Here is a 17,693-nt window from a genome sequence, read left to right as displayed (position 1 = left end):
AAAAGAGAGCTATCAGGAAAATATTTTAAAAGCCATTTGGGCTACCTTTTGTCAAAAATGATCTGGAACTGTGCTTAACTAACTATTTAATGTTCTTTGCTTTTTAAAACTAAGAAATTTCAGCATGCCATATTAATCTTTTAAAAATGTTTCCGACTTTATGCTATTGCTTTATTGGATATATTTATTTTCAATGAAGGTAACATTTTATATGAATTCTTATTTTAAGCTTCTGGGAGCCAATGGAAATGCAAACATCAACTCAAAACTTCGCTTGCAGCTATATTACCCACCTACTAAGCCTCGATCCCAATTAAATGTTGTTGAGGCATTTGAATGGTGGTCAAAATGTCCAAGAAATCATTACCCATCAACACTGTATGTAACTGTAAGAGGACTGAAAGTTCCAGACTGTGTAAGTTAATAGTACATATTAAGTGTATATCATCTAGTGTTGAAATTAAATGGTGACATAGCATGTTTTTCATTTCTAAAAAGATAAGGCCTCTAATAATAATTTTAATAGATTTCTGGGGTTATATATTAAGCCTGTAATAGCTGATATTTAAAAGATGCTTAAATGAATTTTAAATGTGAAATGTGGCTTTTAGTATTAGGAAAAATGTTTTGTTATAATTTGATTTTCAAAAATTAAAGATAAAAGGTTGATTTAAAGCAGGAGTTGAAAAATAGTTTCTGTAAACGGCCAGATAGTAAATATTTTAGGCTTTGGCCCTGTAGTTTCAGTCAATTTTGCCTTTATAGTGTGAAAATAGCTACATAGACATATGTAGGCCATAACTGAACAAATGGGTGTGATGTGTTCCAATAAAAGTTTATTTACAAAAACAGGTAGTAGGCCAGATTTGGTGTGTGGGCTGCAGTTTGCAGACTCCTGATTTCTGGGCACATTTTTCACAATATTATTCAAATAATCAGTATGTAATGTTTCTACTGCTGCTGTTTTCCATAGATTAATATTATAAATAATCTTAGCAAAGAATTGGCCCTAAAATAAAAAAGTTTTGCTTTTGTCTAGTTTCTTGTAATTACGACATTAATTTTTCAGGTCATTTGCACGTTCTGTAGCTGATATGTACTGTCACCACAGGGCTGATTTGCATTGGTTTGGATGGAGTTAAATCTATTATTTGAGAAATGAGGATTTTTAAAACTTGAGATTTTTATGATACTAGTTTTGTGATATTAAAGCCAGAGATATGATAGTATATCAGAGCCATGGCATAACTCATAAGTATTGGTGAAGAAGCAGAAACAAAGGATAGAGTTATTAAAATCATTTCATGTGACCTTTGTGGTCATATTTTTTCCTCCAAAATTTTTATGGCTTTTTGGTTACAGGACTGTAGTTTTAAGCAGCTTTTTTATTTTATTTAGAATAATGTACAAATAAAAGTAGAATTTTTTTCTGGATTACATTTTGAAAATATTTTCATATTATTTGTTTCAGTATTTTAAAAACTATATGCTAGAAAAAGAAAAAGGTGAACATGGTATATAAATTTTCATATTTTAATGCATATTTAGATAAAGCCATCTTACCGCTCTATGATGGCTCTTCAGGAGGAAAAAGGTAAACCAGTGCATTGTGAACGTCACCATGAGTCAAGCTCAGTAGACACAGAACCTGGATTAGAAGAGTCAAAGGAAGTAATAAAGTGGAAACGACTCCCTGGGCAGGTGAAGTGTTTGATAATAGTGGATTTATTTAGATGTTTACTTATTACCTTAAAAACTCCAATAACTCCTAGGATATCTAGCTTACTACTTAAAATGCTTGCTATTTATCCTTGTTTTTAACCACAATTTTGCCTTTCCATTAATTAATTTGACAAATAATAATAGAGTGCCTAGCATGTGTATATAAGCACTATCTTACATTCTTTGGGCACTTGGGCAATTGTATTAGCTTGGGCTGCTGTAACAAAATACCACTGACTGGGTGGCTTAAACAGCAGACATTTATTTCTCACAGTTCTGGAGGCTGAGAAGTCCAAGATCAAGATGCTAGCCAGCCTAGTTCCTGGTGAGGGTCCACTTTTTGACTTGGAGCCCGCCTCCTCTTCGCTATATTCTCACATGGTGGAGAGAGGGATCACCTTTCTCGCGTCTTTTCTTATAAGGGCACGAATCTGATTCATGAGCTTCTCACTCAGGACCAAATTACCTCCCAAAGACCCCCACGTCTAAATACTATCACATAGGGGATTACAGCTTTAACATACAGTTTTTGAGAGGACATAGCATTCAGTGCACAGCAAAGATCAAGGTGCTGACTAGGTTGATTTCTTCTGAGGCTTCTCCTTGGCTTACAGTTGGCTGCCCTCTTGCTGCCTCTTCACATGATCTTTGTGCCTGCACGCCCCTGTTGTCTCTCCCCCTATTGGATTAGGACCCTTCCCTAATTATTTCATTTTAATGTAATTACCTTTTTAAAGACCGTGTCTCCAAATACTGTTACATTCTGAGGTGTTAGGGGTTAGAGCTTTAGCATATTCATTTGGGTGACAAGGGGTGGGGGTGTGAGTGGGAGAAGAGAGGACACAATTCAGCCTATAACAGCAGTCAGATAACATAGATTTTTAGCCTGGTCAATGTAGCAAGACCCATTCTCTTTTTGTTTTTTTTTGAGACGGAGACTTGCTCTGTCGCCCAGGCTAGAGTGCAGTGGTGCAATCTCGGCTCACTGCAAGCTCCGCCTCCCGGGTTCATGCCATTCTCCTGCCTCAGCCTCCGGAGTAGCTGGGACTACAGGCGTCTGCCACCATGCCCGGCTAATTTTTTGTATTTTTAGTAGAGATGGGGTTTCACCATGTTTGCCAGGATGGTCTCGATCTCCTGACCTCGTGATCCACCTGCCTCGGCCTCCCAAAGTACTGGGATTACAGGCGTGAGCCACCGTGCCCGGCCAGCAAGACCCATTCTTTTAAAAAAAATTTTTTTAATTAGGTGGGCATGGTGGCATGCACCTGTAGTCCCAGCTACTCGGGAGGCTGAGGAAGGAAGATTGATTGAACCCAGGAATTCAAGGCTGCAGTGAGCTATGATTGTGCCACTGCACTCAAGCCTGGATGACCGAATGAGATCCCATCTCTTTAAAAAAAAAGAATTAAAAATTAAAAAAAAAAATTTTATGTCTGTAAGATGTATATCTCTTAATGTTTATGGATTCATGAAATTCTTCACAGCACCTGGCTTCTTCCTGAATCACACTTTGATAGAGATATGTACATGTATATACTTCTGCCACAAGCTGAGCAGAATTTAAGCTTTTACTAAAGTGTTCTTACTAGATTAGCATTTTATGCAGTGGCAAGAAGCATTGCTGATACAATTTTGCAATGTTTTACTTGTTTTTATAAAGAATGGAGTGGTTTATTTTATGCATATGAGCTGCTACCAGATGAAATTTATCCAAAATCTTAATTTATTCAAACATCTAATGTAGAAATAAGAGCTTACTATTCTTACTTATTCATCTTCATTTTCTATATTTTACATCACATTTGACTTTCTTTTTGAGGCTGGTTTTACAGATACATTTTAAAATCACTTTGAGTTAGAATACTTTAAGCATAATATGGAGAGAATAACACTTAGATTATGCCCTTGGGGAACTTCCAAGTTAGGTGGGAAAAGAAAGCAGTTACAGTGTTGTTTATTTTCAGATATGCTTCAGAGAAGTCTTGATGAAATGAGGAAATGTAGGTATAAAGATGATTGTACAGATCAGCAGTTCTCAAAATGTAGTTTGGAGACCTGTGGGAGTTCTGAGTCCCTTTCAGGGGGTTCTCGAAGTCAACTTCTTTTCATAATGATTCTAAGGTGTTACTAGTCTCATTCAGATTCATTCTCTTACAAGTATGTACTAGCATTTTCTAGAGGCTAAATAACGTGATAATCACAAGAGAGCAGAGGCACTTACGAAAATCTAGATTTTATTCAGCTAGACATTTAAAGTTAGCAAGTTATTTTTATTTTATTTTTATGAAAACTCCAAATAGCCTCCAAAAAAATGTTCAAGAATGTAAAGCATCTCGAAACTAAAAACATTTGAGAATTGCAGATATGAAGACTGAACTACAATGGTGGAAGAAGGGCTCATTCAACAGTGGAGCTTGAGATAGACTAGGATGCTCAAGGTAGGGGTGAGTGAAGGAGGGACAAGGATGGGTATTTCGTATGAAGGCAAAGTTGCAAATAAGTGGGAAAGGACCTGTTGTATTCATTACGCACTCAAAAGCTTAGCTGGTTGGAAACTAGAGTTTGTAAAAGAGGAGATAAAGTAGTGTACTGGATGAGGCCCACATTGTGGAGTGTCTCAAATGGTAGCCTAATACTTGATTGTGAGGGATATGAGGAATAATGGAAGGTTTTTGGGTGAGTGAGAAAAATAACAATTGTATTTGAGGATGAATTAATGCAGGCAGTGGCATGGGGAGATCTTGAAGTAGTAACATCAGAATTAGATGGCAGTCATTGATGTGTGAGGTGATGAGGGTCTAATGAATACGAGAGACAGAAAGTAGGAACCAGCATGATTTAGTGACTGACAAGGTAGTAAAGGAGGAGAAACAGTCAAGGCTTTTGAGGACCTTTATTGTTGTTATCAGACTTTCATTGAGTGTCTGTTCTGGATAGGGCACAGTGTCAAACCCTGAGAATACAAAGAACATGATAGTGGGTTCAATGTTTTCATTTTCAGCCTAGGTGATTGGGCACAGAGTTTTCCTTAATTACACTTCCTACTCTAGGAGCAGCAGCAAGTGGTTATAAAGCCTCCTGACATTTCTTTCAGTTTTTGTTCCCTTGTTACCCTCCTCTCCCTCTTCTTAATTATGTGGTTGGAGGATGCAGAGAAAAGATGGGTAGCATGGAGTCTGGAGAATGCAGAGAAAGGATGGGGAGCATGGAGTCTGGTACATGATTGACACTTAACAAATTCTTTTGAATTTTTCACATTCCTAGTAGCTGGTCATAATGCTGTCTCCAGAGGAAGTGCTAGATCTTGGTACTATTTGTGAAAAACCTGGTACCTGTCTAGAAAGCATGCCCTTGATGTAACAGTCTTTGAGTAGGTCCATTAAGCTAGGCTTGACCCTTTGAATAATCCCTGTTAGCCATATAGAGCTAATAATGGTTACTCTTAGCTAGTAATAGCTACTCATAGGGTGGCTGTGATGAATATATTCAAAGACATTTGTAATAAAGTACAACTTCCATGACATATAGTAAGAGCCCAGTATATGTTTACTTCAACTTTTTGAATTATAAGAAACAGAAGAACTAAGGCTCACTGAAGGTTGGAAGAGATAGAATTAGGATAAATAAACGTAACTGGTATTTTCTACAGTAGACATTAATACCCAGAAAATTTGGGCTTCATCTGGTAGAAGAGGGTGAAAACGTTAAAATTTTGAAGAAATTGTAATAATGAATGAGAGACCAATAAGGGCCGATTGATTACTTTGAAAATACATTTTGGAAGGCAGCCACAAAGGGTGATTATTTTAAGATAGGCAAAGAGAGAATAAGCATTCATACATTCTGGCTTAAGCTAGGCCCCATAGGTACTTGTGGTCTTAAAAAAAGCTTGTGACTTTAACAAAAGTGACTTACTAGTGCTGTCATAGAATAAGGCTGTGACATACATTCTTTTAGTAGCTATATAGAAGCAGTGTGGCAGTGATGGCTTTAGAGTATCAGATATTGAAATTTTTCTATTCATATTTAGGTGAATTAAGTACTACTTAAACATGAAGAACAAATCCACTTTAAAAATTTCATGGACACTGATTCTCTTTTTACAAAGTAATTTACTATGGTTTTTCACCATTCTGCATACTTGTTTTTCTCTTTCTCTGCATCATAAAAGGACTTAAAAGAACTACAGTAATTGAAATTAAAAACTAGCCTCTGCGTTTTAATGTTTGCTAATTTATATTTTTTAAATGTATGTTTTTTAGGCTTGCCGTATCCCAAACAAACACCTCTTCTCACTAAATGCAGGAGAACGAGGATGTTTTTGTCTTGATTTCTCCCACAATGGAAGAATATTAGCAGCAGCTTGTGCCAGCCGGGATGGATATCCAATTATTTGTGAGTAATAATCCTACCTGTTTAATCTGATTGTAGTCCACGTGGAGGACATTCTTTAGTTTTTTTTAAATTCATGGAAATCTTAACTTGAGTAATCCCCTGTACTACTAAATTAAAGAAAACGGATTTCTTCAAGCAAAGAAAGTTCTTTTGTAATAATTTTACACTTTTCTATACAGTAACTGTTTGGAAGTAGAATGAGATTGATCAAATGAAAGATGGTAAATTTATTTTTAAAACATGCAGGAGGATTTTTGTAAACATTTTGTATTTTAAATATAGAAATTTGGAAACAAGGATTAATAAATCTCATGGGGAACATTAGTCCAATGTGGCTAGTTGATAGCAGTGATGATTTGAGTTACAAAAGCCTCCAGATTTGCTGTGTAGTGGAATACCAATAATTGACTCAAGAGTACCTAGATGAAAACTTCTCATTATGATAGAGAAGTCAGCAGAGAAGCCAAGCAATTATTTCTGTTGCTTTAGAGACATTCTAAAGTGAGCATTATCATACTGTTCTAGACTTAGAAGCATTAAATACTCTCTCCTTTACTTCTGACTCAATAATAAAACCAGCTTTCCTCTGCAGAAGTAGCCAGCTCCTTGTGGGCATCTGCCCTAAACACTAGATCTTATTGAACTTTCCTCAGCTTAACACAGTTTGCTATTACTTGGTTGATTCCCTTTTTTTTCATCAGGGACTCATAATTGACTTGATTGGCATTTATTAAGTAAATATTGCTCCCCATGAAATTTGAAAAATAAAAAATCACTTGTGTCGTTTGATTACCACTATGCTATTTTAAAAATTCACCAAAAACCCATATGTAGAGGGAAAAAAGGTTCTTAGGAAATGCTCCTAAGTTATTAATAGTAATTTATTTCTTTTGGATAGTGAAAGAATTATTTTATTCTGATTTTATGTTTTAAAAGCTTCTGTGATAAATATGTTACTTTATGCTTAAATAAACTTGCTTAAAATGCTATGTAGATTGAGATATTGCTTAAATCTCAAAAATAGAGGAGGAAGAGGAATCTTTGTCTTTGGTTTTTGACTATTTGATTATGATGTGTCTACTTGGAATTCCTTTAACTTGTTGAATATGCAGATCAGTGTTTTTCACAAATTAGAGATGTATTCAGTCATTATTTCTTGAAATGTTCTGTTTGGCCCTTTTCTCTTTCTTCTTCCGGGAGTCCCATTATGCCTGTGTTGGTACTCTTGGTGGTGTCCCACAAGTCTCTGAAACTTTTCTATTTTTCTTCATTCTTTTTCTGCTTTTTTCAGAGTGGATAATCTCAGTTGACCTGTTGTCAAATTTAGTAATTCTTTCAGTTTAGATCTGCTTTTGAGCCCCTCTAGTGAATTATTTATTTCAGTTATTGTACTTTTCAACTGTAAAATTTCTAGTTGGACTTTTTTTTTAATCATATCTATTTCTTTATTGATACTCTCTTTTTTGGTGGGAAATCCTTTTCACACTTTAATTCTTTAGATATAGTTTTCTTTAGATCTTTGAATATATTTATAATAGTGGATTGAAAGTCTTTGTTGAGAAAGCGCAGCGTCTGGGCTTCCTCAGTTTCTATGTGGATGACTTTTTTCCCCTGTGTATGGGCCACTCTTTCCTGTTTTTTCCATTTCTCATAATTTTGTATTGAAAACTGGATGTTTTAATAATGCAGTGTGGCAGCTCTGGAAATCAGATGCCCTCCTGTCTCCCCTCACACCCACCCAAGATTTATTATTTTTGCAGTTAGCTTTGTGATTTTGGACTAATTCTGTAGTCTTTACTGTCTGTCATGTGTTGCCATTGATGTCTGTGCTCGGTTAAGTTAGTGGTCAGACAGAGACCACCGTTGTGGTTAGACAGAGATTTTTAAATACTTGAGTGGATAGGTCTACTGGTCTTTGCCAAGAGACTCTGTGTGTGTTGGAGTATACCTTCAATGCTTCGGTACACAATCTACAGCTCTGCCTTAGCTTTACTTTCTGTTTGTCCTGAGCCTCCTCACGTCAGCCCGAGTGAGAAGTAAAGCCTGTCAGGTCTTTCTTGGTTGTGCATATTCCCTTCACATACATGGATGGGAATCCTTCTAGATACCCAGGAATATTTTGGAGTTTATCAGTGTCCCCTATGGACATCTCATGCCCGGTTTTTTGTTTTGTTCTGTTTCATTTTGTTTTTTGTTTTTATTTCAAGTTCTTTGGTGAGCCTCTTCTTAGCCTCACTTGCAGCTGTGATATTAAATGATGCCACGGGTTGTTTTGACATGCACCTTAGGGTTAGGGCTGTCCTCCCAGAGCATGCTGTGAGCCAGGTCAAATAAAGGCAGGCCCTGACAGTGGATCTTTCCTGGAGGGCCAGACTGTCAAATAGTGAGAAGTCTTTGGGGATGGGGCTTTTAGGGAGCATCAGACCTGTTCTGCCCCAACCAGTCTCTTGATTTTTATTGGTTTTTAAGGCTCCTTTAAAGTTTGAGGCAGGAATGAGAACATAGCAAGTTAAAACACCGTAAAGCTCAATGTTCTTACCAAATTCAGCCATTTTTCTTAAATACTCTTCAAATTTTTGTAAGCTTTGCTTAATTTTCAGAGTTCTGAGAATGTTGATTTTTGACAGTTTTTGCCAGTGTTCTTGTTGCTTCTGTGGGGAGGGGATTTTTTCTAAGATTCTTACTTTGCTATTCCACAAGTACAGTAGTCCCTCTTTTTCCATAGGGTATATGTTCTAAGACCCTCAGTGGAAGCCTGAAACCTCAAGTAGTACTGAACCCGATTGCCATCAGTAGAAACACATGTATGCTCATGCTTTCCACCCACAGATTTATATCTTTTCCATCTTAACAAAACACTTACCATGCACTAAAGGCCATTACTTTTGTCGTTTGAGGTGTGACAGCAAACCTAGCACAAACCTCTTTTTCGTTCTTCACAATTTCATGGATAGAAGATTTTTACTGTAGATCCTAGCAACCTCAACATATGATTTTTTTTTCTTTCCTTTTTAAATCAAGAACTTTCACCTTTTCAGTCAAAGGAAGTACTTTATCATTTCCCTTTGGCATATGCCCATTGCCAACATTATTACTCTTGCACCTTGTGACCGTTAAGTAAAATAAGGGTTACTTGAACAAAAGCACTGGGTGACAACCAGTCTGATAACTGAGACAGCTACTAAGTTTCTGATAGACAGCATCTATAGCATGGATACATTGAACACAGGATAATTCACATGGTGGAGACATGGAGCTAAATGGCATGAGATTTCATAACACTATTTAGAATGATGTGCATTTTAAAACTTAGGAATTATTTATTTCTGGAATTTTCCATTTGATATTTTCAGACCATGGTTGACTGCGGGTAACTGAAACCACAGAAGGTGAAACTGCACATAAGGGGGGACTGCTGTTATTTCTGAACTGCTAAGTATTTTAAAGGGCAATTGATTTTTACCACTAGATGGAAGCAGAGACTTGGAAACTTTGTTTTTCCGTGTTACTATCTTAGATTTCATTGTATGTTTAAACATATAGTAAAATACCACAGTGCTTTGTGTGTCTGACTGAGTCATTGTTAATTCACATACTATCCCTGATTACTATCCCTGTTGTTCATTTTAGTATTAAAATTTACTTTTGACAATAGCACAATTTAAATTTCTCATTACTTCAAATAATTAAATTTTTGGTTGGCATTTAGTTGATTTTCAGGTGAAATAATAATGGAAGCCCAAATTATAGAATATAAGTGAATTGCAATGTAAATGTTATTATTCAACTGATATAAATTTATTATTAAAGATTCTTAGGGGATTTCTTTAAAGAGATGAAAATAATTGATAATTGTAGCAAAATTATAACTGAAAATTTTGCATGTGAATTTTTGTGTAAAGCAAAAGAAAAACTATTCTTAAGTAAATTTTGAAATTTTCTGTATGCTGCAAATGTCTTTGGTTATAATTTTGTTATAGACTGCTTATGTCTAAATAATATTAAATTATATATTTGTATATTATTGGATTAAGGATCTTCTGTCTGGAAACCTAATTTCTAAATATTTTCATTAGTATATGAAATTCCTTCTGGACGTTTCATGAGAGAATTGTGTGGCCACCTCAATATCATTTATGATCTTTCCTGGTCAAAAGATGATCACTACATCCTTACTTCATCATCTGATGGCACTGCCAGGTTAGTATCCTTGAGAAGTACTTATGTGCATGCTGTTTGCTGTCAAGGAAAGCAAAGAGAATATAAACTGATGTAACTACTCTTATGCTCCAGTCGTATTTTCCCAAGAAGGGACTGTCATAAATATGCATCATGCAGACTGATTCCATAAATTGTAGTAACACTTTTTAAAGACATTTTTCTTAAACGTCTTTTATTTATGTAGTATATAATATTTCTAGTCCTCACCATCTTTAAATGATCATTATGTAAACTGATTAATGCTTTGAGATGGGGTTAGGGGTTATTAAACACCTGAGATTTTTCCTAGAGCATAAGCTCTTGGTGGCAGGGATACTGTCTTCACTGTTTGCTGGATTTGCAGAGGGTAGAATCCAGTGGTGCTCAGTATATCACAGTAGAGGAAATAAATATGTACCTTATATTTTAAGAGTTTTATAGATTGGTTAAACATTTACATTTTTCAGAATGTCAATCTTAAAAATAATTTATCCCTTTTCAATTTAATAAGTATCACAATAAAACATTTTAAAAGCTAACTTTAAAAGTTTCATTTATACTTTTTTTAGTTGCTTGTTCTACCTTGAATGTGTTCTAAAAATACTGTTAGTTTTCAAGGTGCTTTTATATACATCACTTAATTTGATTCTTACAGCTATTAGGTAAGACATTATTCTCTCCACACACTACGAAACTGACATGTAAACAGTTGAGATCCATGCTGAATTCATTGTCATTTACTTCTGCCTTCTACTCTCTTAACACTTCGTGTTACTTATAGTGTTCAGACCACTTCTAATACTGATCTTGCCAACCTCCTTTTCTGTATAAAATATCTAATCAAGATGTTATCATTATTGGTTAGTTTTCATTTAAATGAAAAAGATGAGAATTAGTAACAATTGACTTCCTTCTTGGTCATGCTGGGAACCTACTATTACTCCTTTTTGACAATATCCTCAAGAAACTATCTGATCTGTTCTTTTAGCACAGCCATTCTGTCCAATGCCAGGCCATACTAGAGAAAAATATGTAACTTTGCTGAGGGGTGACTTTGGATTTGTAAGTCTTAATGTCACCTAAGCTGTCATCTCTGCTGAGGAATCCTTTTACTTTACTCAGCTTCCTTTTCTTTTTCCTCTGGCAGCAGATCCAAACTTACCATGAACGTTCTCTACAGTAAATCACAGTCTTCCCACTTCATTAGATGACTATCTTCAATTTAGATGAAATTTAGTCAGACATGAACTTCTTATATTTCCCTCTGATTTCCCTCCTAATATCCATAGATATGTCCATTTTTAATCTCTGTCCATCTCTTTTAACAAAGAGGCACGTGGCTGACTTTTTAAAGGCTATTTGACCTGTACTTTTAATCTCAGTCCCTGAAAATTTGTATTACATCTACTAGTGTGATTAATATCTTTCTCTCTATTGATTGTGTCCTCTCATCTTAGAAATATGCTCAAATGGGCCGGACGCAGTGGCTTATGCCTGTAATCCCAGCACTTTGGGAAGCCGAGGTGGGCAGATCACTGGAGGTCAGGAGTTCGAGATCAGCCTGGCCAACATGGCGAAACCCTGTCTCTACTAAAAATACAAAAATAAGCCGGGTGTGGTGGTGTGCATCTGTAGTCCCAGCTACTTCAGAGGCTAAGGCAAGAGAATCACTTGAACTGGGAAGTGGGGGTTGCAGTGAGCTGAGATTGCGCCATTGCACTCCAGCCTGGGTGACAGATTGAGACTCCGCCTCAAAAAGAAAAAAGAAATATGCTCAAATTGCCTTATCTTAAAAACATCATTTTCAGTTCTTCCTGCCTTCTAGACTAGCCCATTATTTTTCTTTTTCTACACCATCAGGAGTATTCTACACATACTGTCTTTACTTCAGCCCAGTTATTCTGGCTTTCTTTCCCACCATGCTACATAAACTTCTTTCTTCAGAGGTTGGCAGTTTCTTGGTATTTTTAAATCCATTTGGACAGTTTAACTCCTGCTATGCTTGCCTTCACTGTAGTAATTGATTATTGACCAGTCTTGAAATATTTTGAATTCATAGTTTTCATTGACAACCTCTTCTCTTCTCTTTTTATTACTCTGACCAGTTCTATCCATTGTCTTTCTCTGATTTATTTTCCTCTGCCGATCGTCTATATGTTTTATCCCCAGGATCCTTTAGTTGATCATCTCCTGGTTTTATATGCTTATCCTAGTTTCTCTTACCTTTCCCAGCTTTGACTCTTGCTGATATGCTAATGACTTCTAGCGCACACCTTTTTATGAATTTGACTTCCTATTACACGTTTCCATTTGAATGGCCCATTGCCACCTCAAATCCAAAACCAAACTTACCCACCTCCTTAAATTTTGTTTTCCTCTTTTAATTCTCTTACATATATTTTAATGGCATCCTTATCCACCATCTCCCAAGCTGAAAACTCAGAGTAGTATTCATCTCTTCTTTCTTTCCCATCACTTCTTTCACATCTAACTAGCACTAACGTCTGCCAATTCTCCCTCCTAAAAGGCTCACAGTTTTGTCACATCCTCTCTATTGCATTTGCTTTAATTCAAGCCCTATTACTCTTTGCTTAAATTGTTGCTATTGACCTCAGTGTTCAGTCTCTAAGTCCTCTGTCTCTGCTGTGCTAAAATTATCTTTCCATAACTATCTTTCATAATGCCTTAATTTTTTAAAAGACTTTACCCATTGCCCATTGAAAAATTTTCCAGTTCCTTAGCATGGCCTAACAGGCATGTTCCTCATTGACCCAACATTCTCTTCTCATGCGCTTCCCTTGTACCCTTTGCTTTACCCACATAATCTTTTGAAACACCCTAGCATCTTATCTTCTTTGGCATCTTCCTGCCCTTTGAAACTTACCTACTTTTCCTATACTTAAATGACCTTCTCCTACCCTTCCTGAATAACTTATTCATTCAACAAAAATTAAGTGCCTTTTGTGAGCTCTCATAGGTTTGTAGTTATTATTTAAAATCCAGCCCAAATTCTATTATTTCTTGAAGCTATCTTGGGTTTCTGCACACAATATGTAGTATATTATACTAAAGCACACATTTTTTCCTTATTTATCTTTTAAACTGATACTAATTTAGGACTCTTTACATCATTAAAATAGTATTGTGAAAGCATTAACTGAGTGAAAAGAGAAGCATGTGGCTAGCATCAAAATGACAAGGAGAGTTTTGAAAGAGGTAAGGAATACTTGTAATAAAGGAGCTGTTGTCCAAAGAAAGAGAATTAGAATTGCAAATGCTCACAAGTGGCAGAAGTATGAATTTCTGTCCATGTCTTCTCCTTCTTTATTCCTGAGGATCTCTGACACATTATTGTTAGTGTCTCCTAAGTATTTCCCACTTGATTAGCTTTCTGCCATATGAGTTTATCCTAAATACCCTTCTTTAGTTATCCCTAGAATAATCTGTGTTTTTCTCAAATCAACAACTTCTAATACAGTCAGAGAGGCTTTTCCATATGTAATGGCTCCCACACAGGCCTATATGTGCCCACTATTCCCTTTTCTCAAACATACGGCTTAACTTTATGTTTTTTCTTTCCCAAATCTAGTAATTTTTGTGTGTGTTCATTCAGTCTTTACAAATTTGTGTTTCTTTGTTCTCTATGATCTAGTCTGATTTTTTTTCCCCAAACCCATTTATATATTTCTTTTAATCTCAGATTCTACCATGGCCTGGGTAACAGAAACCATCATTGATTCCAGTTCAGTTTTTACACAAAAAGCTTTACTTTTATTTTTTTAATATTATGTCTGTTTTAATTATATTGAGCTGTTTTGAAGATGTATTTGCTTCATTTCTGCCTGTTATATAGTATTTTAAATAATGCTACTAAGATTTATTACTGAACAACTGAGTTTTTCATCTTTTATCTTTTTAATATTTTCCCAAAATTAGTGGTTTTTTCTTTTAATAGGCATCATATTTCATATAAATATGCTTATTGAAAATACACTGTGGTAAAAATGCTTGTGCAATTGATTCATTCATGGGCTTTATTTTTACTCGAAAACATGTTCTTTCACTTCCTCTATTATTAGTTTGGATTCTTAGTAATTGAAGATCATATCCTATATTGTAAGCAGCTGCTGAGGAAACTCATAGAATATTTTTCTTGAATAGAAACTGTTTTTTTTTCTCTTATCAGTAATCTTGTAACAGACTCAATTTGCTTTAGTTTTCAAGCAGTAATTAAAAGGATGAATACAAATCCCATATTTAAAATTAATATGTTATTCTAATTTTGATAATTTAACAAAATATATTTAAAAATCCAATGCTTCACACTTATATAGCACCTGTATATTGGTAGATTTCACCTAGTTTTATACATTGTTAGAAATGCAGAGTATCTAAGAGGTTAACCCTTAAGGGTTTACTCATTTGTCAAGACTGTAGCAGTGATAATAATCTGAATTTTTTTTAGTTAGCCATTATTTAGAGGACAGGATAATGAGTGTTAAACAAAAAGAACGTGCTTAATGTAGGATAGTCTTTTCTATCAAAATGTCATAATTATTTTAATCTTATTTTACTTGAGAATTCAAAATATAATAATTTTAGCATCTCTTAAATCTTTGAGATCTTCATTTTTACTATCTAGGCTTTGAAATTACAAATATAAAAGTTAATAGACTACTCTATTCTCTAAACCCCCATTAATAAACACTTTGTAAAAGTGGTATACACAACCTAAATGGGAAATCATTAAAGTTTCTCCCTATATATTTTTTATGTATATTGTACTAAATGCAATATTTTACCAACTGTTCAATGTGTGTTTAACCAATAGCAAAATAGGTAGGTTTTAAAAAGTTATTAATTTTATAGTATAGATTACAATTAGTGGATATAATATGCTGGATAATAACTATAACAAATAACTTTGTCACATGTGAAAATTCCAGTCATCAAATATGAGATCGTCATTATATTTTTCATTGTTTTAAAACTTGGTTTACCATTGGTCATTGTCACTTGCTTGCTTAAGGTTCATTGGCTATGTTGGTTCTTAGAAAAACTGTTAAGAGAAACTTCTGCTTTTCAGAAGCAATATGTAACTTCTTATCCTTTTCCAGGATATGGAAAAATGAAATAAACAATACAAATGCTTTCAAAGTTTTACCTCATCCTTCTTTTGTTTACACGGCTAAATTCCATCCAGCTGTAAGAGAGCTAGTAGTTACAGGATGCTATGATTCCATGATACGGATATGGAAAGTTGAGATTAGAGAAGATTCTGCCATATTGGTCCGACAGTTTGACGTTCACAAAAGTTTTATCAACTCACTTTGTTTTGATACTGAAGGTATGTCAGAGACTATGAATGAAGACCAGCTATGTGAAGAATTTTTTTTTTACCAGAATAATAGTTATTTAGGCTTGAGAGGGTTATGTACTGATGATTGCGCATATTTAGGTTTATGCTTATTTTGCAGGTCATATGATAGATTTGACACTGAGGGACTTCTGTTTGTAATTTTTAAGTTTTTAAATTCTTAAACATTTAGATTCAATTAATCTTTGCTATAACAACCAGTCATGTGCCAAATTGCATAAATATATTTCTTTGAACTGGTGATTATCATTCTTACTTTTTTTTCAAGAACCTTAAAATTTGCAAACATATGGAAGGGAAATTTGCAATTATTTAAAGTTTTATCTTGATATAAGAATAATATGGTGGCCGGGCGCGGTGGCTCGTGTCTATAATCCCAGCACTTTGGGAGGCTGAGGGGTTGATCACAAGGTCAGGAGATCAAGACCATCCTGGCTAACACGGTGAAACACCATCTCTACTAAAAATACAAAAAATTAGCCGGGTGTGGTGGCATGCACCTGTAGTCCCAGCTACTTGGGAGACTGGGACAGGAGAATCGCTTGAACCCTGGAGGTAGAGGTTGCAGTAAGCTGAGATCGCGCCACTGCACTCCAGCCTGGGCGAGAGAGCGAGACTCCATCTCAAAAAAAAGAATAATGTAGTATGTTTTAAAGATGTAAAACCTAAATCATTTTATTATCTGTAAGAATGAAGAAATTTATTGTATCTATTAAATAGTCACTTTTTACATAATTTCAGAGACTAGGCATGTAGGCTAGCGCTATAATTAATTGGTATGGGATCCAGATCAAAAGGATAATACTGCTGATTTACTCAGTTCAGCTGTAGGGATGTTAATAAATTTGGAACATATTCAGGAAAGACTCAGGATAGAAAGGTATCTGAAAACTAACTCTGTCATAATAGCAGTAGTTGAGATTATAAAAGAGACATAAAGACTTTCTTCAACTATTTGGCCATAAGATATCCAAATGTGCAAAAAAAAAAAGGAAATTGGTCCATGTTACTCCAGTGAGTAGAGGTGGGCCAAAGCTGTAGAAGATAGATTTTCTTTGTTCAGAATTAGAAAGAATATTTTAATACAGGAAGCAGTTCACCAGTTGAATAGCTGTTTTATAAAATACTGAATTCACAGTTGCTGAACAGCCATCTGTTAGTGGTGGTGTTTGAGATATTCCTGAGTGGGTATGAAGTTGAACTTAATGGTCTCTGAGGTCTGTCAATTTTAAGATTATTTGACTCCAAAGAATTGATGTTAAACTGGAATACCTGTTATTTATTATTTTATTCATTTCTTGATCATTTAATGAGTTTCTGTTGAGTCTCGGGTATTATACTGACACTGCATATTAGAATATAGGTATTTTTCTAGGAATCCAAAACAGATTTATAGGTTAATAAAGATGAGAAATAATGTTACATGTCGGATGGTTCAAATTATTTGGCTTTGGAATATAAGCCATATACACATGTACTGAGAGGCTCATTTCTTTTTATAGTTAAATTCAGGTAAGTGAAAAAGGGAAGGAAGTCATCAAAAATAATTTAAAAGAGTAAAGAATTCATTTAAAGATAATTGGGGTTTGTTTGTGAGTTGCATTTTGATTTTTGGCTTTTTTAAACTGAAATACCTTTTAATAGCCCTTCAATTCTTTGACTGTTTTACTGGGGTATGGTTTCCCCCGATTTCCTATTATTTGTTTCTAACTCTGTGTGACATTCATAAGTGAGTGATCTTATTTTTTTAAATAGGTCATCATATGTATTCAGGAGACTGTACAGGGGTGATTGTTGTTTGGAATACCTATGTCAAGGTTAATGATTTGGAACATTCGGTGCGCCACTGGACTATAAATAAGGTATAAAATCATATTTTGTATTTTGGGATTTAATTAAAGAAGTTGGAAAAATCCAATCACATGACTTTAAGATAGGACGTCAGGACATTCTGTTCTCTCATTTCAAAAAATTAACAGTTTTTCTTAGTTATCAA

The 17,693-nt window shown here is 35.0% G+C and overlaps 1 protein-coding gene across 15 annotated transcripts in view; it reads left to right on the top strand.

Annotated features, from left to right (window-relative positions):
- Nucleotides 1-17,693, top strand: part of AHI1 (Abelson helper integration site 1) — a 222,774-nt gene that overhangs the window by 53,789 nt on the left and 151,292 nt on the right. For all 15 annotated transcript variants that reach the window (XR_008625786.2, XR_004672188.3, XM_034962898.3 and 12 more), the window contains 6 exons: nt 230-415; nt 1,549-1,701; nt 5,988-6,120; nt 10,197-10,320; nt 15,438-15,667; nt 17,453-17,559. Coding sequence is in view for 13 of the 15 variants with exons in the window: in XM_034962898.3 (XP_034818789.3) it covers nt 230-415; nt 1,549-1,701; nt 5,988-6,120; nt 10,197-10,320; nt 15,438-15,667; nt 17,453-17,559 (933 nt within the window). In the remaining 2 variants the exon portion in view is untranslated. The remainder of the gene's footprint in view (nt 1-229; nt 416-1,548; nt 1,702-5,987; nt 6,121-10,196; nt 10,321-15,437; nt 15,668-17,452; nt 17,560-17,693) is intronic.

The sequence above is a fragment of the Pan paniscus genome, chromosome 5, assembly GCF_029289425.2.
Source record: "Pan paniscus chromosome 5, NHGRI_mPanPan1-v2.0_pri, whole genome shotgun sequence".
NCBI classification, from domain to species: Eukaryota; Metazoa; Chordata; class Mammalia; order Primates; family Hominidae; genus Pan; species Pan paniscus.
This window is presented reverse-complemented; position numbering and strand designations above follow the sequence as displayed.